This window comes from Juglans microcarpa x Juglans regia, chromosome 7S (genome assembly GCF_004785595.1).
Source record: "Juglans microcarpa x Juglans regia isolate MS1-56 chromosome 7S, Jm3101_v1.0, whole genome shotgun sequence".
NCBI classification, from domain to species: Eukaryota; Viridiplantae; Streptophyta; class Magnoliopsida; order Fagales; family Juglandaceae; genus Juglans; species Juglans microcarpa x Juglans regia.
In genome coordinates this window covers 607,662-628,591 of record NC_054607.1, presented here as the reverse complement: position 1 = coordinate 628,591, position 20,930 = coordinate 607,662, and the positions used below count along the sequence as shown (strand labels likewise).

The window sequence follows — 20,930 nt, the reverse complement described above, 5'->3', positions numbered from 1 at the left end:
ATACAGTTTTTTGTTCGGATGTTCAAAGTTAGAATCAATTTGATTTTATGGTAGATCATCATGATGAAGCTCATTAGGGGTGTAATCGGTCCGGTCCGGTCTGGTTTTGGACAAAATCTAAAACCGAATCGATATGTACCGGTTTTATATTTTTCAAAACCGATTACGCACCGGTTACCCTCCTAAACCGGTACTTCCGGTTTTACCGGTTTCCGGTCCAGTCTGGTCTGATTTTTCAGTTTTTTTAAAATATTAGTTTCATAATTTGTCATTAAAATTTTGTTTATAAAAAAAAAAAAAAAAAACTGATTTAAAAAAATTTGTTTTATACTTTTATTAATATATTAGACTATATAATAATATTAATATTAGACTATTGGTATAGTTATAAGTTATATATTAGTATTAGTTATATATAAACTATACATTTAATATTAGTATTAGACTATTAGTTATAAACTTTTAGTAAAAACTTGTATTAATTATAAGTATAACTATAGTCATTAGTTTATATTAGACTATTAGTATTAGTTATAAATTTTTAGTGATTTAGTATTAAAATTTTATGTAATAATTTATAAATTATAATAAGAAATTATTTCATATATGAATATATATAATTATATATATTATATATAAAAATTTCATATAAAAATTTATAATTATATATAATATATAAAACTTATATATATAATATTTTGTATAAAACTTATATATACAATAATACAAATATTATTTGTTATATATATTTTTTATTAACCGGTCCGGTCCGGTTCGGGCCGATCCGAAAAATTCTAAAACCGGAACCGGCCGGTTTTCACATTCTAAGAACCGGTACCGGACCAATTCAAAACCGGTAAAACCGGGCCGGTCCAGACCGGTTTTTCGATTTTTCGGTTTGAATTTATACCCTTAAAACTCATGTATTCACTTAATTCCCTCTTGCAAATGGATCGAAGAACTAGTTCTATGGGTACTTGTCCTGTAAGATGGCCAATATATAGAAGATGGAAGATCAACTACTATAACACTACTGTTATTAAAGTAATAAATAAAGTTGAAGGATCACCATGCATGGCAATTCAATGATTTGGTTTTATATTTATTCGGTTTTAACTCTAAACTCAAATATAGATTCTAAGTTTTTTAGAATTGATCAATTCTAAGCTATAGTTTCAACTTGATTTGAGAGAAACGTTTGTGACCTTTTACTTTCTAGATCTCTTCTGTATGGTTTTCCACGGGGAGGATGTTATTATGAGCAATGTTAGTTAATGTTTTAAATAGATAAATTTCACGTAAATATTTTATAAAAAAGTGAGTCTCATAAGAAAAAATAGTTTTTTTTAACACTTTTCAAAATGAGATTTATTTTTTTATAAAAATTTATGCGAGATTTATTTATTTGAGATTTGTACAAATTATTTATTTATTATTATGATGCTTAAGGCATCTCAATTGCTCCATCTTACTATTTTTAATTATAAAAGTAAAATAAAATTCAATATAAATTGAAATGATGAATTGGGGGTCTTAAAATTGATTGGTAGAACGGAGGACACGTGATCGGAACAGGCGTTCGAACAAGAAGGAAAAACCGAAGCAACGAAGAGACAGAAGGATGTCGTGAACAAGTGGTCTGCTCTCTCTGGGTTTTCATTCTCTGCGACTGAATTTCTAGTTTCTTAATTACAATCGGCCAGATGGTAATAGTAAAGACTGCCACGTCCGTGCCAAAAGATTTAGGGCAGTGAGATGAGATTTGAGATGAGATAATTTTAAATAGATTGAATAAAATATTATTAAAATATTATTTTTTAATATTATTTTTATTATAAAATTTAAAAAATTGAATTGTTTATTATATTTTGTATTGAAATTTTAAAAAATTATAATAATGAAATGAGATGGGTTGAAAGTGTTTCTGTATCTAAACGAGAGGCTTACTCTAATAATAGACATTACAATACATATTATTTACGTGATATAATTTGATTTAAAAGATAAATTTTAAATTTTATAAATTAAAATTTACTATTTAAATGAGATAAATGATATAATCTATTGAATAAAATAATTCAAACTGTGAAACATCTTGGTTGGAATGTAATATATATGTGAATGGATCGAGATGGAGCCGATTGTAGCGAACGCCGACTGTGGTGGTGGGCAGAGGAGTATCCACTCACGTTTGTTGTGTGAGGGAATAGCTAAAGGAAGCCAATGGTTTTTGTTTTGTCCAGAAAATACCAAAATAATTTACGCCATTTTCAGTTCGTCCTCTTGTAATTTTGAAATTGACCTCTTGACATTAATTTGCTGGCCACATCGTAGCCGTTAGATATATCTAATTTAATTTGAGATTTAAAATCCAAACAGAAATTAAGTTGACATTTATAATATACCTAAAAATATTTTTTTTTATCAATTTATGATTTTTTTATCAATTTTAATATTAATATTTATAAAAGAAATTTATCAATTTTATGTATCCTTGCCTATTTCAAATAAATCAAAAATCTTGGTGACGAATAATGGTGAAAAATATTTGTGCATTTTTTATTTGAGAAGTGCTATTTGAAAAGTGTTATATTTTTAAAGAGATTTCATAAAAATAAATTTATAAATTGAAATGATTTAATGTGATACATTAAATTTATTATGTAATAAAAATAATTTTATAATCTGATATATCATATTAAATTATTTTAATTTATAAATCTATTTATATAAATTTATATGTAATTAAAACATTTATATTTTTAAAAACCTTTCACGTCCAATTGTAATATAATTGAAAACTACAAAACAAGGCCCAAAAAAAAAAAAAAAAAGGTACAAAACAAGGCCAATAATTCAATGTACAAGCACATCACCGCAATCCTGGACTTTCCTTTCTCTGTGGGGGATTTTTGGTAACTGACGTTCACGCAAAAGTTTCTTTTTAGAAATTCCATATTTTTTTTTTCCTTGGCTTTAATAGGAAGTTGAAGCTTTCAAGCAACCCAATTTCTCTCTTTTGTCAGAATCTCCTAAATACTTGGAGAATCCTCCTAAAATACTCTCTCAGATTTCAGAGAGTATCAGACTCTGATGCCACCTCTCTCTCTCTCTCTCAAAATTAGAGGTTAGCAGATATTTTTCCTTCTGGATCTTGCCGAGGGTCTGTATGATTTGCTATTTGGAGTTGGTAATTGTAATACTAATCCCAAGTCTGTTTTTTTTTCAATATATGAATAAGCTCTTCTGGGTGTAAATAACTGTATGATTAAAACTGTTTAAAACTGTTTCAGTTAGTAACTGTATGCTTCCTTGTTTTGTTTGGTTTCCTATTAAGTGATTTTGGGTCTGTTTAATTCGTTGATGGAGCTAGAAAGACTGAAATAGTAATTGCAAAGTTCTCATTCTTGAGTTGAGTTTTTTATGGAAAAGGAATGGAATTTGTTTTATTTTCTTTAAGTTCAAAAGACTGGAAGCATTTGCTTGGCGTGATTTAATCTTACAACTATACTTTTCAATAATATCTGTTTATACCAGTTTCTTCCCAATCTCTAAGCTTTGTTTGGTTTTTAAGAAAGAAAAAAGTTGCATGATAAAGGATAGTAAAAGTTGTATAATTTTTTTATTTTTGTTTATTTTCGGCTTTGTACTAGGTAGACCGTAGATGTAACCATTTTGGAAACTGATACAACTTTAAACTTACATCATTTGATTTCATCATTCTTCTTCTACAAACAGAAAATCATTTGCTTTGGGTGGCCATTACAGGCATAGTTTCTTTGCTATGGAAATTCTCTCGTACAACTTTGCACCACTCTCTCGTGATGTAAATTTAAGATTGGAATTGGTTCTGAAAAGCTCAAATTCACGTCATTCAAAGCTCAACTTCAGAAAAAATAAGTGCCCTAAAATTGATTCCAAGTGTGGATCTTTGAGATTATGCAATTTGGATCAGTCTCTTTTTGTAAGGAAGCTCAGCAACCAGGGCAGCTCTAGTTCACTAAATATCCTTCAAGGCTTTAGAAATGTTGAATCGAAGGTCCTGAGTGGAGGATACGATGGTTATGTGATTGGTGCGGAAGATGATGCTAGAGATATTTCAGAAGAGGGGGAGTCAGGGACTAAGGTTGTAATTCCAAACTTGCCAGATGAATCCGACGGTGAATCTATTGCTCCAGTCAGTAGTTGTTTCTGGGAATGGAAGCCTAAATTCAATGTACATTATGAGAAAGCAGGGTGTGAAAATGTGAATTCCCCAAAGGTGCTCTTTCTTCCTGGTTTTGGTGTTGGTTCTTTTCATTATGAGAAACAACTAAAGGATTTAGGACGTGATTTTAGAGTTTGTGCAATTGATTTTCTTGGGCAAGGCATGTCATTGCCTGTGGAAGATCCTACTCCTAGTTCTAGTGAAGGAGATGATACATCAGAGAGGAAAGATCATGCCTGGGGCTTTGGAGATGAAACCAAACCATGGGCAAGTGATCTTGTTTACTCTATTGATTTATGGCGGGATCAAGTTCAATATTTCATAGAACAGGTATGCTATTGGCTAAAATTTTCCTCTCTTTTCTTGCTGTCACTTTACTTCTTGATGTTGTACCAAAATGAGCACTACACCGTGTATTTGGTAATTAACCTGATTTGACTTTCATGTTTCTTCCCATCCACATGGTCTAAATAATACGTTAAGTTCATGATAGCCTTTACATAATACTAGATCTTGTTGGTTTAGTTCATCATGGTTAATCCCATTATATTTCATCTATGTGATTTCAAACTTGTGAGCAAATCAGTAGCTGTCAATCCATCTTAATATCACTGGTTAGTTTAACTTTTATGGTAGTTCAAGTATTTTCTTCATCAGTATATGTTAGATGACAACGTCTTGTCTTTGTGGACAGCTAGAACCTTTTTTTTTTTTAAAAACATTTGTCGTATCACCTGTCAAATACCATTCTCGTTACACATAATTTTTTGATAGCCATGCCGGAACCTGACTAAAAGCAAGATTTTGTTGCTATTTCAGTCAACATAGATTTAGGATCTGGAACATATTATCAACTTGGCCTGCTAGATTTCAGATATAGGATTGCTTCAATTTAGTTTATAACCAAGGAGATTAAATCAATCATTTTTTTTTCAGGTTATTGGTGAACCAGTCTATATTGTCGGAAACTCACTAGGAGGATTTGTGGCCCTATACTTTGCAGCATGCTGTCCTCATTTGGTGAAAGGTGTAACATTGCTTAATGCAACCCCTTTTTGGGGATTTCTACCGAACCCCATAAGATCTCCTCGACTAGCAAAAGTATTTCCATGGGCCGGAACGTTTCCCCTGCCTTCCATTGTGAGAAAGCTCACAGAACTTATGTAAGTTTAAGTAATTGTTTGGATCACCTGGCATCTGTTTTTGGGACATGTTCCTGCATTTCACAATCATCTTGTAAACTAGCGTTGCATCTCAAATCAATGGACATCACATCATCTTATCAAAAAAATTTCCACTAGTGTGGAATCCAAGGCTTGAAAAATGAAAATTTTGGAATTTATATGTTCAAACTCTATTGACTAATAGCATCTTCATTTGTATTTTTATTTTTTTGCGAGATTTCAGTTGGCAAAAAGTAAGTGATCCTAGGAGCATTGCAGAAGTACTCAAGCAAGTTTATGCAGATCATTCAACAAATGTTGACAAGGTGTTTTCTCGTATACTTGAGATAACACAGCATCCAGCTGCTGCTGCATCATTTGCCTCAATCATGTTTGCTCCTCAGGGAAAATTATCTTTTAGGGAAGCTTTATTAAGGTGAATATTACAAAGGATCAAGCTGCTACACATTTCTAGTGTCTTCTTTCCCCCTTTTCTTTTGTTCAATGTTATGGATTTCCAGTTCATTTTTATCTGTAGATCTCACATGAACAATGTACCAATCTGCCTCATGTATGGAAAAGAAGACCCCTGGGTGAGACCTGTCTGGGGGCTTCAGGTGAAACGGCAGGTGCCTGAAGCTCCATATTATGAGATCAGCCCAGCTGGTCATTGTCCTCATGATGAAGTTCCCGAGGTATGTATCTTGTTGTATAGAATAGTCACAACTACTAACTGATGCTTGTCTTCTCTGGTTTATTTAACTATTTTTTCCAATTTAAGTTGGTCGAACAAATAGAACCTTGTTTATTTGTTTATTTTTGGAAGTTAATCCTTTTATTTTGTGGGAGCTTAGACTAGTAACCGTTTGTTATCAACAGGTTGTGAATTATTTATTGCGCGGGTGGATAAAAAATCTAGAAACCCAGGGTTCAGTGTCATTACCTCTGCTTGATGATGGAGACAATGCCCTGTCGTGCAATATTGACAGGGACTTGGAATTTGTGAGAGATGGATCAAGAAAATCAGTGAGGGTGCGTTTCTTTGGATCTAAATTCTCACTTTGGAAAATGATGATCTCTTATATCAGACGTCTCTTTGGGAAATCGTGATATTGCGGATTTGCCTTTGTCTAAAACATAAGGTGAATTTGGAAATGTACCATATTAATTCTCATATTCTTGTGTAAGTATTTATCAACTTCTCATTTGTATTCTTTAGAAGCCAAAGCTTACTTTTTATACCCAACTTCTTTGCTCCAAAAGCTTAGAAATGGCTGCATTCGTCACAGACAAAGAAATCTATACAGTAATTCAATTCATTGTGGTCAGAGAAATGTAACTCGCAAGTCATCTCGGCCACCTAAATTTCAGCAAATGTGCACTGCGCTGTGTGCTCGAAATTCAAACCTACATTATCAATGTTCTATTCGTCCCAATTTTCAAAAGCGGTGGTTCCTTGCAGTCCAAAAACTGTTTACAATTTTTAATTCAGTACATAATAACAATGTGTATGTATTTAATGGTCAACCCAGTTCATGGTTCTCCTTCAAAAGGAAAAGATAAGAAAAAAGATTTAATGTTGACTTGGGTTAATTCAGATTACGGAAAACTCGTTTGATGTACAAATACTTTTTATGCTCCATGAGTATCATTTGAACTGATACAACAGCAAAATAAGCGCGCGGTTTTCATGACAGCCTATTAAAAAAAAAAAAAATCAAAGCGGTTTTCATGGCGGATATTCACGAGATCTTTCCAAGTTCTCATGTTATAGATAGCAATACAAAATGGAGAAAAAGTCAGTGCTGCAGCGCATATCCCAGCAAAAGTTAGTTAATTCGTTGGTTTTAAGTTTCAGTTCCCGTTTATTTTTAGCTCATATGTTGTAACTTTTTAATTTAAAATATTTGTTGGAATTTCTCATCCATTATTGCGCAGTTAATTTTTGTTAATGTCTTGGTTAAAAAAAAAACAGAGACCGACGTCTGAGGCAGCGGATGTACCTCCTCTTTCTCCTTGAGGTTCACGCTTGCAAGAGAGAGAGAGAGAGAGAGAGAGAGACAAACATCATTTTGAGGTAGAAAAATACAATCCCAAACTTTAACTTCCAATAGGGAAGATTCAAAGATTGACAAACTTTCCAAAGCTAGAAGTACTGCCCAAGATGGTGAGGCTGCTGTCTAGGACATTCCGATCTCTTAAACACCCATACCCTGATCCTAACCCATCAAAATCAACGTCATCACCGTCACAATCATGCTCATCATCATCGCCAACACCAAGAGTATCTCTAGATAGATTGAGCTCAAGATCATGGTGCGTATACCTCATTCTCTCCACCAACGCCCCCATCAAAACCTACGTTGGGGTCACCACTGATTTCCATCGTCGGTACGCTCCATACGTTTTTGGCAAGATTTATTCTTTTGAAGGGTTTTTTGGTGAATTGTTGAGAATTCTCATCTGGGCAATCTTAATTGGTTTATTTTACTGCACAAAAGGGGGGGTAATTTCGATGTTTGTAATTTGATAGAAGATATATCAAATGTTATCAAATTCTATAATTTGATTATGTGTCTATGGCTATCTTATTACTCCGCTGATAATGGGTTCGACTGAGTATGTTGAACTGAATTAAAAAAGCAATCTTTAAAATGTCTCATTTTGTTATTTTGATTGTATCTCATTAGATACTGTGCATGCATATGCTCTCTGTAATTGATGCCTGAATCTTTTAAAATCTTGAAGTCGTTTACAGTTTGTTTTAGCATGTTGATTTGGATTAACAAATAGTCATATACTCTTATCTGAGTTTGACTAAAAAAATTGTTGGTATTATGCTAAAATTCAGATTTTTTTCCCTTTAATGCTTATTAGTACTTTTGGAAACCTTAAAAGATTTGTAAGGTTGTTCTAACCAGAAAAATTACTTTCCTTAGGAGCTTCTTGTGCCTCCCTCCTACGGTATTTATTATTGGGGAAAAATAAAAGAGTAAGGGAATTTTTTTTTTTTTTTTGGGGGGGGGGGGGGATGTATAAGAGAGGAATTAGTCACGGGTGTTCTGCTTGCAAAGGTTTACCTTCCATTTCACTCAATAGTTGCAAATTTTGCTTCTGTTAGCTGGTTCAGAGCCTATTGCCATTCATATTAGACAAGTCTCATCAATATTCGCACTTTAACATATGGAACTTTTCCTGCAGTCTCAAACAACATAATGGTGAACTTAGAGGTGGTGCAAAAGCATCTCGGGCAGGAAGGCCATGGGTATGTGCATGCGTTATCCGGGGTTATAAGGATCAAAGCGAAGGTACTTTGCAGAAAGCAAGTAGCTAACATTCTGTGAGTTTATGCTGTCTCATAAGTGTAGAATTTGAGAAGAATCTTGTGAACTCTTTGACGTTCTTGGTTCTAGTGTTTTTTTTTTTTTTTTTTTTTTTTTTTCTGTTCTGGTTTTACTTCTCTTTAGCCTCATTTTCTTGGGATTTCTATTATCATCAGATCGAATTCCATACATTTTTATATATAATAATAAAATGAACCTATTTTTGGTGCGCTGCATATTCATTCATTTATTGCTATCATTTTTAATTGCATTACAAAGGTACTTGGATGGTAGTTGTTGCGATGAGAAAATGAAAAAAGGAAGAAGAAAGCCCATTATGGTGGCAAAATGCTATATAGCTACTTCGACATAGTGCAACCAGTTTGTTAATTGCAGATACTTTATAGGCACTAACAGTTTATGACCTTCCCTGACATATATCATCTACTCTTTTGTCTTAACCTCTGGATTGAATTGTTATGACAATTGATGTCAAAATACCTGGATTGAGAACAGGAAGGTGGTGAATGGGATCCCACTTTGCCCATTAGGGAGAAGTTCTTAACCTTTGTAATGATTCCAAGGGACTCCAACTGTAACATTGACTTATTATTCTGGATTATAAGCCCAGATATGGCTTAAGTTTTCCTTGGATAGTTACAGATGGTGTTTTCAAATTTACTAAACTATTTTGCAAGTAATGTGCTTAATGACAGTAAACTCTTTCCAGTGAAATCAGATATTTAGCTAGACTGTTTCTTCTTTACATCAGTGATACATTTGGGAGTAGCTGAATTCCCACTTCTTATTTGCATACTGCATACACTTGATGAAAATTTTGTCAACAAGCATGACGATTTGATTTGGCATACTGCTGATGAATAACCTGCTCTGGTTTACCAGAGATATTGTATCCATATTCTTTGCTGAATGTAATAACATTTAAGGCCTATTATAAACTTCTATGGGCTGAATATCCCCAGTTAGTTAGTTGGATATCTCTGTCTTTTTCTTTTTGAACATGCTCGTGTAGTATTAAGTGTTATTCAACCAGTCCATGATCCTCTTTGTGTTACCATTGTAACTGTATGCATAACCCGGTTTTAGTGGATTGGAAATGTTACTATCTCATGATCATGTTCTTTTTTAGATTATGTTTTACTCAGTTGACCAATGATGTACTGTTGTTTGGGGGTGGTTGTGACAGTGCTTTTTGTTTTCTCAATCACATTTGTAGCTTGTGAGTTTGAATCAAAATGGAAAAGATTTTCGAGGAAATTGCCACGCAGAAGGGAAAACAAAGAAACTCCAAAGCATTTGGATGAGACATCACTTCACTTGTTGCAGCATAGGCAAGCAGCTCTGAATAGAGTTAAAGGTTTGTTTGATTGCCGTCACCTAGAAATTGACTGGCAATTGAATCCTTACTGATTGGTAAAAGACATTTTATTTTTCATCTGATTTTTGCAGTTTAATAATCTAAATCAATTTAACCAAGTCAAATATAATTGTATAATTTGGAAAGATCATACATCAACATGATGATTGACAAACGGTAAATGTTTGTATGCAGAAACCAGACCAGACTGATCAATGGTTTAATCTAATGTGTTCTGACCTGTCATGTTAATAAACTAGATGTGTGATTGAGATATTTTACGGGCTTCTGTGCATCTCAGATTTCTGTATGATATGTTTTAGTGGCTAATTTTCGTGGTTATGTCATATTGACTGTGTTTTTGTTTCCATATTAATCAAAGTGTCAATCATTAAACGCAAGTTAATCTCCTTTCTTAAGATGCAATCTACTTTCTTAATCTTTGTTTTTTTTTTTCTTGAAAAGTAAGGATTTAAGTGTAGAATAACGCAAGCAAGCACACATAGACGAAACCAAAATATAATTACTCAAATAATGGTGAAAGAGTAATATTAGATACAATCATAAAGTGTGCAAGTCTTCATTAAAAAAAAAAATGTAGGCCCACAATTAGAAAATGGATTTGTTTCACATAGGTCTTAAATTTGTCTACTTTTTTCAAAGAAATTACACGGAGGTTGTTCACCTTAAAACTCAACGTTCTACAAACCATTTTTCAGTGATGGAAATGGTTGATCTTCTGAACTATTATTCAACATAAGACTTGCAGAGCAAACCAAGTGTTATCCATCACAGCCAAATGGTTTCACGTGCTTTGAGTTTGACAGGCCGTGAGAGTTTTTATATGCGCAGATCTTTTTCGTGTTTTTGGGTAGAATGCACGTATCTTGGTACTTAAACTAGACTTAAGACGGCATTCTGATTGAGATGCCATGGAATAAAAAGATTCACCGGTGAGTCGGTGACAGACTTTCTTAATTGATACAACAGACAAGTCAACTTGATGATCTTAACGAACTTCTAGGTGAGACCTAGCCGCTCGATATTAAAGAGCCTTATCATAGGATCATTTAGGATGATGCTGAAGTTCAATTGCAGAGAATTTGAGCTTCAATTTATCTTTAAAAAACTTGAAGGATTCTGCGAGTGACATTCTTCCAGAATTCGCCCAAGGCTGCGTACTCTTGAAATGCCCTCTCGTCAGCCTTAAACAGGAGGAACTGCGGAAAGAACAGCCAAAAACTGGTGACTATAACAAATCCGACGGTCAAGGGCCCCGAGATCAGCCAAGGCAACCGCCACCTGCTGGAGAAAAATGTCTTCAAGACAATCTCAACTATTAAACAACCACCATGGAGGATGAAGAACCAGGTTACCTCCCAAGTTGGCCTCAAGCGCCCCATGGAGTAGAACACGAGCTCGTGCATGAGCCCCGACACCAAGAATGTGGTTAAGATGGCAGGGAGTGAGGCCCACTTGCGTCCAATGACACGTGTGGCAGCATGGCGGGTGGGGTTGTATACGGTCATTCGGAGGATGTTGGTGACCATGAGGTTCCACCTCCTGCCCCAGAAGTCTTGTAGTGAAGTCGTGAGGTAAGGCTCATTGAACTGAGGCTCCAACTCCACTCCTAATAAGGCTCGAGCCAGGGCTGCCGCCACGGCTAGGATGATTTCAAGGAGGAAATAAATATGAAAGCAATAGAGAAGCAATATGGCCTTTGGATGGATATGCTCACTATAGTCATAGACACGTATCATAATGGCCAAAAGGACGCCCATTACTGCATGCTTTATGGGGAATACATGGCCATCATTAGACTTTTTGAAAGTGGGGTTTTCTTTGTTGTTGCCATTAAGATATGACATTATTGGAGGAGAAGGGCTTGTTTTATCCTGGGTGTATTTGGGTTTCCCTGGTAGTGGTTTTGGAGGCAGAAGTTTTTCTTTTTTGTGGCCATTTAGATGCGATACTATTGGTGGAGAAGAGTCTGTTTGATTTGGGGTGTTGCTAGGTATCTGTATTAAAGGTTTTGGAGGTATTTTTTGTTGGATCTTGATGGGAAAGCAACCAACAGCTACAAAGCGCCCCAGAGAGATTGATGGGTCAGAACACAGAGGGCCTTGACCAAAAGCAAACAGTAAGAGCTTGAAATTGGCAAGCCATGAAATGAAAAATGCAGATATGGATCCAAGATGAATCGAATGGATATAGAGAGGAAGAAAGAGAAAGACGCATAAGATTGGGAGTATACAAAGCAGTCTTGTAAGACCTTTGGAGACTATCTGACTAATTGCATAGCAATAAGAAAGACATACGAAGACTGAGATCCAAACCTCTATGAACTTGTTAATCTCCCCCTCCATATATTATCTTCTTTTCAATCCTCCTGAATTTGTGCTTGCTCTTGATCCTTTCAATGTTGGAGGCGAAGAGCAACTGAATAATGGAGATAATCCAAGACCAACAGGTGGGTTAAGAAAAGTTCAATGAACAGATATGAAGGCGGCGACAGGAAACAGAATATTTTTAGTAGCAGATTGACCATTTTGCATTGCAGAAAATTAGGATATTATTATAATGCCTGCCTTCTTTAACATATGGAGTCGGTCACCAAATGAGACTTTGAAATCCAGATTTTTTTTTATAATCTATTTTAACGATTGAGTAATGTTATATACAGCTTCACGAATGATCAGAAGAGATGTGAAAGAAACGGAAAGGACAGTACTCATGTACCGGCTTTGTCTTACTTTGTATAAACAATTCCATGTTTTATCTGTATTTGCTTTGTTCCATAGCCATTTCCCTTTTTTCTTTTTGCAGAATGTAGAAGCTTCTTGTATGCTCGTCTGAATTGTTAATTGACTTGTTTACTAATAAGACCTTATCAAGTCGAGATCTTTTGGATCAATTGACAACACCTTGATTTCTTACTAAGAGAATCAAATATCGAATCTCTCATCTCCTATATATATAAAAAAAATAAAAATAAAAAAGTAAGACCTTATTATCAGAAAATCTGGTGAGAGTATGGATGACGTAAAATACTCCTTAAGAAAGTTTGGTTAATGCGTTAAAAATGAAATGTTCAAGTTGCATGGAATTATGGAGATGAGTGGTCATTCAACAGCTAATATATAGCTAGCTAGGCATGTCATGTTGTTAATTTCACGTGGAAATAGTGATTGCCAACTAATTAATTAAATGATAATTTGGGTGTGGGCTCATGAATCACGATGATTGATGTAGATTATTATTATTATTACTACTACTACTTGCCAATTCTTGCGCATTTCACACTTCTTACACATGTTATCTATCAACTACGATAAATCAGCCCTTTGAGGCCCAACGTGATTCGTGGCAAATATTTTAAAAGATTTGGGCTAAGTTTTGACTTTCAAGCACATATATTTTAGATTTTTGAATGGTATGGACTCTGGAGTATAGAATAAGACATGTTTTTCGGGATTGTAATTTCGTAGTTGACCTTCTTGCCAAGTGGGGAGTTGGTGGCTCTAATTTGGATTGGTTTGGAGATCATTTGCTGTCTAGTATTATTAGAGGTTTTCTTCGGCAGGATAAAATTGGTCTTCCTTATTTATAGATTTCTTATCGAGTTTTCCTAGTACATCTTTTCTTCTGTTTTATTTGTTTTTTTTTCTAATCAGTCTCTTGCATGTCTTTTGTGTGCAGGTTTATTGGTTTGTCTAGGGTTGGTTTTATATAAATAGTTTTGGGATTTTTGTAAATTTAATAATGTTTTGTTATCAGAACATTTTCGTCAGTTTGATACTTAGGTTTGGTTTTTCTTGTTTATAATGTATCTCCCAAATGTCTTGAGATAATCATAGTTTTCCTCCACTAAAAGTGAGGGTTATCAATAAATTTGGGATACCGTCCAAATTTTTTATTTTTATTTTTTTAAATATTGAGTTTTTTGTTTATATATATATGTTTTAGGATTATGATTTGCTTTGAAATTTTTTGGGGTTAAAAGTAGTTCTAAAACTTAATTAAGGGTATTTTGTTATTTTTGGGTTTGCTAGTGTTATATCAGAATTAGGATAATTTTTTATTTCTTTTTTTTGGAAAATTTTAAGGAGATAGATCATCTAAAACAATAGCCAAAGCAATATTTTTAAAGCTAAATATGAAATTTCTAAAAAAAATAGACCCTAATTATATAGAGTAATTATACATACCATCGTGAAATACGTAAACGTCGCGTAATCGCTTTGAAAAATAGTAGGGTCTACTATTAAAAAATTAATTTTTTTTATATGGGTCTCATATTTTATTCACTTTTTCAAAACGATTATGTAGCAATTGCACAATTTACGGTTACAAATATATTTTCTCAATTATATATGCATCCATAATAAGTTATTTCATTCTCAAGTTGGTGTGTAGACTATAAAGCTAGCACACCGTCCACATAACTTAAATTCTGAAATTTAATTTGTGAGATTTAAATTTTAAAATATATTTTTCAAGTCAAATTATGCCATGTAACTATGTAAGCACTTTATTATCAAAGAGAATAGAATTTTTCATACACAATTGGATGGATTTGACAAAGCCCAAAACCCTAATTATCAAAGAGAAAACTTGCAAGAATTTTTCCTACTAGTTTCTTGGCCTCTTTTTTTTTTTTTTTTTATAAAAAACTCTAATTGTTATTAGCTTTTTGTTTGTGGATGAATATTGGTGGTTCGAACAATAATATACCAACAACTAAAAGCAACAAACAACACAGAGAAGATGCCTTTGCTTTTCATTCCAACGACTGCAATTGAAGAAACCCAGCTGCTGGGGGACACAGACCAAGAAAACCCAGATCATGGATTGCTATTCAATTCAAATAAAAAACACAGGTCTCGATGAGACACACAATCATGTGATGTGCCCAAGAACAACTTTAAAAAACCAAAGAAAAAGTGCATATAATTAATCCTAATATTCTCTATGATGTTTTTAGGGTAATAAAACTTTAAAAAAGTGATTTTTTTTTTTTTTTTCTTTGAACTTTTCCTCTGGATGGGAGTTTATAGCTAAATCACATTGGAAGTTAAGATGCGTGTTTCAGGTTTGGTGGATGGTGTGTTGAGTGGACCAGAGGTAGATGTGCCTGTTAAGGTTCTTCTGCAAGGCATCTGATACTGATTATCAATCATACTTTTGGAAAAAAGAAAAAAAAAATACATGCAAGATGAAGCACCCAACAAAAAAAAAAAAAAAAAGCTGGAAGGTAGTTTTTATTATTTCTCATTTTTCTTTGAAAACTTAAAAACATTTTTTTTTTCTCTAAATCCTAATCTTAAAATTATACTTTGAATAAATGGAAGAAAAGAAAATGATTGTTGTTAATATAAAAACAATGATCAAAAAATAAAACTAATTATCGCATCAAAAAAAATAAAAGAAATAATTTGTATAAATTTTAAATAGATAAGTTTTACGTATAAATTTTTATAAAAAATAGATCTTATCTTAAAAAAATATTTTCTTTTTTAATAAAATCTACATTTTCATAAACTTCGACATTAAACTTGTTTACGTAAGGCTTGTATCAATAATATTCAATAAATAATATATACATATAGGGACAATATTACGTAGGCAGATGCATGCCTGACGAAATAACTTTCCAAAATTCAACGCTGACGATGCTTCAAATGCAATTATTTTTTGTTGTTTGTCTGCTTGCGTCTTCTCTAACAAAGGTAATTACCATTTTCCAATCATCCGGTCAAGTCTGTACCATTTTATACACCATATTCTCAGTAAAGTTTCAATTTTTTTTATCATTACATTAAAAAACAAAACTCTGAAAATAACATTAATAAATATTATCAGCATTATTTATTTATAAAAAATGATATTTACAGTCTTTAATTATAGTTTTAACGATTGACTCATATCTAACATTAGGATTTATTTGTATTTTAAAAAAGAAAAATTAAATCATCTAATTTACAAGAATCTTTATACTATAATTTACAGTTGATAAAAATAATAACTTTCACCATTGTGATTCCGACTAGGTGGGCTCCAAAGACATAACCCTTGCAGTCCGCCACTCATCTCTCTCTCACCAACACAGAACACAGAGAAACGACACATAACAACAGTTGTCTGTTTCCCAATCCCAAAGGCATCTGCAAAACCCAAAAACCTCTTTCTTTCTCCCTTCCTTCCTTCTTACTTACTCATTCTATATTTGTAATTGGCCAAAAAGAGAAATCCTTTTGATTATTGGAATTTTGACATAATATCTTATCCAACATCACCGCCTATAACTCCAAGTCCACAATCCTAGAGAAACCGAAGAGAAAAGGAAACTATCTATGATGGGATACCTCTCCTGCAAAGCTGAATCGGCCATTTCTGTCTCCTCCAACTCTCACACTCCATCTTCCAAGTCCAAAACCGGTCACAGCCCACGACACAAGAAACCCATCAAGATCCAGCATTTTCACTACAGTGACCTTGAGGCTGCCACTAACAACTTCTCTGACCAAAAACTGTTGGGCAAAGGCAGCCATGGCTACGTCTATAAGGCCATCCTCCACGGACGCCACGTTGCCGTCAAGAAGCCCTCTCGGACTCCCTCAGTCAAAGCCGATGTCTTGACGAGCGAGGTCGATAACGAAATCGAAATCCTGTCCAAAATCCAGAGCCCAAGACTGGTAAATCTAGTGGGTTTTACCAATGATTCTGATAATAGGCTTTTGGTGGTTGAGTTCATGTGCAATGGGACTTTGTACGACATTCTTCATTCCACAACTCGATCCCCAACTTGGGGTCGAAGAATTCGATTGGCTTTGCAAACTGCAAAAGCCATCGACATTTTGCACTCCTCAAACCCACCTGTGATTCATAGAGATATAAAGTCTGCGAATGTGCTAATAGATAGAAACTATAATGCCCGGTTGGGTGATTTTGGTTTAGCCCTTAGGTGCCATGTGGATGACTATAGGCTAAGATCCACACCTCCTGCTGGGACTATGGGGTACTTAGACCCTTGCTATGTGACCCCAGATAATTTGAGCACAAAGACTGATGTGTTTAGTTTTGGGATTTTGTTGTTGGAGATTATTAGTGGGAGAAAGGCTATTGATGTTGGGCACTCACCACCTTCGATAGTGGATTGGGCGATTCCCCTTATAAAAAAAGGGAAGCTTTCTGCTATTTATGATCCAAGGATAATGCCTCCTAAGGATTTGGTTGTGAGGAAGCAATTGGCAGTGATTGCCTCCAAGTGTGTAAGATCTTGTAGGGAGAGGAGGCCGGCAATGAAGGAGGTTGTTGAATGGCTCAGTGGGTTAAGTAAATTGGTTCCACTACATTCGTGGAACGGTTTTAACAATCCATGTATGATGGTGGACACTGTTGGAGGTCCCGTGGGATTGAGAAATGTGAATAATTCGAGAATGGAGGGTGTGGAAGGTGGGGATTTTGATGCAATGGATGGGAATTTTGGTAGGTTGTCAACCAGGCATTCCCGGAGAGTTTATTCTGATCTGGGGTTCAGTAGCAACTTGATGGAGCTTATGGCTGGTAACGATGGGGATGTTGATGGGGATGAGCTGAGTTCTAAATCAGCGAATCGAAGTTCTAAATTTGGTAGTGGGAGATATTTCCGCAGAGGGAGAAATCAATCCCAGACTCATGGTTGTGATGACAATGTCTTCCGTTTGAGGCGACATCAATCTGTTGGGGGACGTTCAGAGATATTTTCTAGAGAAGACTTGACTTCAAGTTCGAATTTAGTTCTTGGGTAGCTGAGGGTGTAAGTAATTTACTACCAGAGATTCCATCTGAACAATTCTGCCAATGGAGCAAAGCCCCTCCATCTTGTAAGCCTTATCTTGTTTGCAAATTACATTGATGTAGAATTGTTGGCAGCTCATTACTTTTGGATTTTTCAAAGTTAACCTACCCCATGTTCATTCAAATCTCAATGTATTGTTATTTCCACAAGGGTACATTGCTGATGTCCCCCCCTGTAGGTTGTTTAATCTTTCTTTGTATGAAAAATCTGAATACAGATGAAAATCCTTCTTTTGGGTGGTAATCAGAATTCCATCCCTAGTTTCAAATTCCTGCAGTCAAGAGATTCTTTTGAATTTCAGTAGATAAGTCTGGCTTAATTCCAAAATATAGAGCCTGCGGACAATTATTTAATTTCTAGACTTGTTGATTATTTTCAAGAGAAAAAAAAAAACAAAAAACAATTGCAACTCTCTATACTTTCAAATAAGTTTTCACTTTTCTAGCACCTGATGATGCTGGGCAGAGTTCATCTCATACACAACAGATAAGCATGATGTTGGTGGAGCGCCTAAAAGAAATTGTGTTGGTCCATGCTATTATGCCCTTTAAAATATGAGAAGGATATTTCCAACAAATCTGCTGGGATGATAAATGTACAATCGACAATGATGAAAAGATTAAGGGCATTGTTTCTCTAATCGATTCCTAATAGCCTTTTGAAGCCAGTATTCTTTTATCATCTGTTTAGGCATCCACTCGAATAGTCTCGTCTTCTTGATATGCATGTAACTCATTCAAAATTATAATCCTAATGCATCAAACTGAAATCTTGCTTTTCAACAAAGTTTTCAAGTTGCTGTAATTAACCACCACACAGTAGATTTGTCATTTCCCCCTTTACAATCCAGCACTGTCAATGTATCCTACCGTAGCACTCATATATGTTAGAACCATTGAAGTAACATAAGATCAAGGAATCGGCTGCTTATTATATGGACTGTTTATGTCTGGTGCAATTCATCTTTGGATTTTGTTTCCTTATCATTTGTAGTATTATTTTCGGTTTGAATGAGTAGACTAATCCATTAGAAGATCGAGTGAACCGTGAAAACTCTGTTGGCATCATACTGTTGAGGTTGGCAACCGATGTTTGACATGAGAGTTTCCTCCCTTTCTTTTCTATTCAACTGTCATCATTAAAGGCATAAATCTTAGATTTTATTTATTGATGCGCTCTGTCGGCTAAATCATTGCACTATTTTTTTTTCTTTACTCGGGTTTTTAATCTGATCATTGATTTCCTTCTTTCTTTTTCTTTTTCTTTTATATATATATATATATATTTTAACTCCATACAGATCTTACGATTGGAAACAGTGAGAGTTCCCTCGTGTCTATGCTACCCATTTTAATCTCGTGTTGTTATACTATAATTGGTGAGACCCAAGCATTCCCATGTAATCATTGACTTAACATGAACAGATAACTAAGATCTAAGGAGATTAACGTATCATTATTTCTTTCTTTATATAACAATTATCTTAGATGGGTCGGATTCCTTGCTGTCTGAGTCATTAGTTAGTTACTGGCTAGTGGGTAAGGTAAGGTTAATGTTAGTTTTCTTTTTCTCTCTCCGAGTCCTCATCATATGTGGTGATTGAGATTAGGTGAAGAGAAATTAACCATTTTTTTTACCTAAGCAAGCAAGTTTTCATTCAGATAAGGAAAAGATTATATACGTGGAGGGAGTGGGGTTTCCCAACAAAAGCCCAAGGATAATAACCACAGTGCAAATGTAGATGGAAAAAAGAAAAAAAAAAAAAAAAGGTTTTGGGACCAATTTCTTGGTCTCTACCCATGCTCTACAAAGAGGACGTCGTCTTAAGAGACAGTTTTTAACAGTTCGCATGGGCCGCCTTAAAAGACGATTTTTAACAATTCGCATGGCTAACTACTGTTGAAGGCGGTGGAAGCTGTGGATGCACTGCAGTTTTTTGTCTTGTGATATTTCTTGGAGAGATCCATATTCTCTTTTTCAAGATCATTGGTTAGGGAAAGCGATAACATAGTAGAAAGCACGGTATCAGATGAACTAATCTGCGGCGGAGCATCTGTCTTCCTGCGCACTTGTGGTGGCGCGTGAAGACCACGCGCCGATGGTTGACAGGTGAGGTGGGGCAGATCTGAAAGATCTTGAGGTGGAGGATCTGCTGGTGTGACACATGTAGCCGTTGTGAAGGCCATGCCTGGAAGCAAGCTACGCATGAGTCACTTTTCAGGATTTTCACCGCGGTTCTGCATCGTCCCAATAGATCGGCAACTGTAAGATTGCGTGATGGGGCGCGTGTCGACTGTTGGTCGCCAGAAGTGCGGTAGATCTGACCAAAACCGAATCGGTGGAGAGGAGAGAATAAAAACACTACCATGGGTCCTTGAAAGCCAAAGCATAAACACAAAACGGTATCGGAAAGGGAATGGAGAGGAGGGTGAGCAGCGAAAACACTCAAAAGATATTTGAGTTTTCTAGAGAAAAATGAGTTTATCTTTCTAAAATCCATTGAAGACAGCATTTTTTGAAGAGAAATTAACCATTTACAATTTTCATCTTGGGTCAAAAGCCATCGTTTAAAATGGAATGCCCCTTTCCACCAAGGATTTAGATTCCTTGCGATGTCTAGGGAAATCAACTCCACTAATTCGGCTTTTATCCCTTGATGTATGGGTTTTGTGTCACAGAAGAATTTGATCTGTTCACCGTTCAAGGGAATGAGAAAATTTCTAGAATCAATAACTTCTTAAACTTCGAGATATTACAGATTTCAATCGACTTCAAGTTACATTAAAAGAGAGATTGAAGTGAGTATAGGAATCTCTAAAGGGTCTGAATTCTGATTGATAAAAAATCTCAAAAAATGGATACCTTGATTAACTAATTATTTAGGTCAACTCTAACTCTCATTTTGAAGGAACTGTCAGGGGTCTAAAATAAAGAGCCTCAAAGATTTATGACGCTGATTGTCTTTTCTCAATTCAAAATCAACTTGGATATGACAAATGTAGTCCGGGCAACATCTCTC

At 34.8% G+C, this 20,930-nt stretch overlaps 4 protein-coding genes across 7 annotated transcripts; 3 read left to right on the top strand and 1 right to left on the bottom strand.

The window, feature by feature from the left end:
• Window positions 1-2,871: 2,871 nt before the first annotated feature.
• LOC121241192 (pheophytinase, chloroplastic-like) lies at window positions 2,872-6,544 on the top strand. 2 transcript variants are annotated; one of them, XM_041138866.1, is made up of 6 exons: window positions 2,872-3,127; window positions 3,739-4,537; window positions 5,144-5,370; window positions 5,615-5,806; window positions 5,909-6,065; window positions 6,250-6,544. In XM_041138866.1, exons 2-6 carry the CDS (start codon window positions 3,785-3,787, stop codon window positions 6,478-6,480), a joined length of 1,560 nt encoding a protein of 519 aa, XP_040994800.1. In that variant the 5' UTR covers window positions 2,872-3,127; window positions 3,739-3,784; the 3' UTR covers window positions 6,481-6,544. The 2 variants fall into 2 exon arrangements, with proteins under 2 accessions (XP_040994800.1, XP_040994798.1); XM_041138864.1 differs by having other exon boundaries at window positions 2,873-3,127; window positions 3,769-4,537.
• Window positions 6,545-7,046: 502 nt separating this feature from the next.
• Window positions 7,047-10,418, top strand: LOC121241194 (structure-specific endonuclease subunit slx1). Of its 2 annotated transcripts, XM_041138870.1 has the most exons (4): window positions 7,047-7,761; window positions 8,572-8,678; window positions 9,931-10,071; window positions 10,267-10,418. In XM_041138870.1, exons 1-4 carry the CDS (start codon window positions 7,535-7,537, stop codon window positions 10,281-10,283), a joined length of 492 nt encoding a protein of 163 aa, XP_040994804.1. In that variant the 5' UTR covers window positions 7,047-7,534; the 3' UTR covers window positions 10,284-10,418. The 2 variants fall into 2 exon arrangements, with proteins under 2 accessions (XP_040994804.1, XP_040994803.1); XM_041138869.1 differs by having other exon boundaries at window positions 7,051-7,761; window positions 9,931-10,418.
• Window positions 10,419-10,932: 514 nt separating this feature from the next.
• Window positions 10,933-12,669, bottom strand: LOC121241193 (probable long-chain-alcohol O-fatty-acyltransferase 5). Of its 2 annotated transcripts, none has more exons than XM_041138867.1 (2): window positions 11,160-12,668; window positions 10,933-11,067 (listed from the first exon to the last, which is right to left on the bottom strand). In XM_041138867.1, the coding sequence occupies exon 1, from the start codon at window positions 12,435-12,437 to the stop codon at window positions 11,193-11,195; it is 1,245 nt and encodes a 414-aa protein (XP_040994801.1). In that variant the 5' UTR covers window positions 12,438-12,668; the 3' UTR covers window positions 10,933-11,067; window positions 11,160-11,192. The 2 variants fall into 2 exon arrangements, with proteins under 2 accessions (XP_040994801.1, XP_040994802.1); XM_041138868.1 differs by lacking the exon at window positions 10,933-11,067 and having other exon boundaries at window positions 11,162-11,373; window positions 11,448-12,669.
• A 3,495-nt stretch (window positions 12,670-16,164) lies between these two features.
• On the top strand, window positions 16,165-18,179 carry LOC121241533 (serine/threonine-protein kinase-like protein At3g51990). The gene has a single exon (XM_041139332.1). The coding sequence runs from the start codon at window positions 16,425-16,427 to the stop codon at window positions 17,859-17,861; it is 1,437 nt and encodes a 478-aa protein (XP_040995266.1). The 5' UTR covers window positions 16,165-16,424; the 3' UTR covers window positions 17,862-18,179.
• The last annotated feature ends 2,751 nt before the right edge of the window (window positions 18,180-20,930 follow it).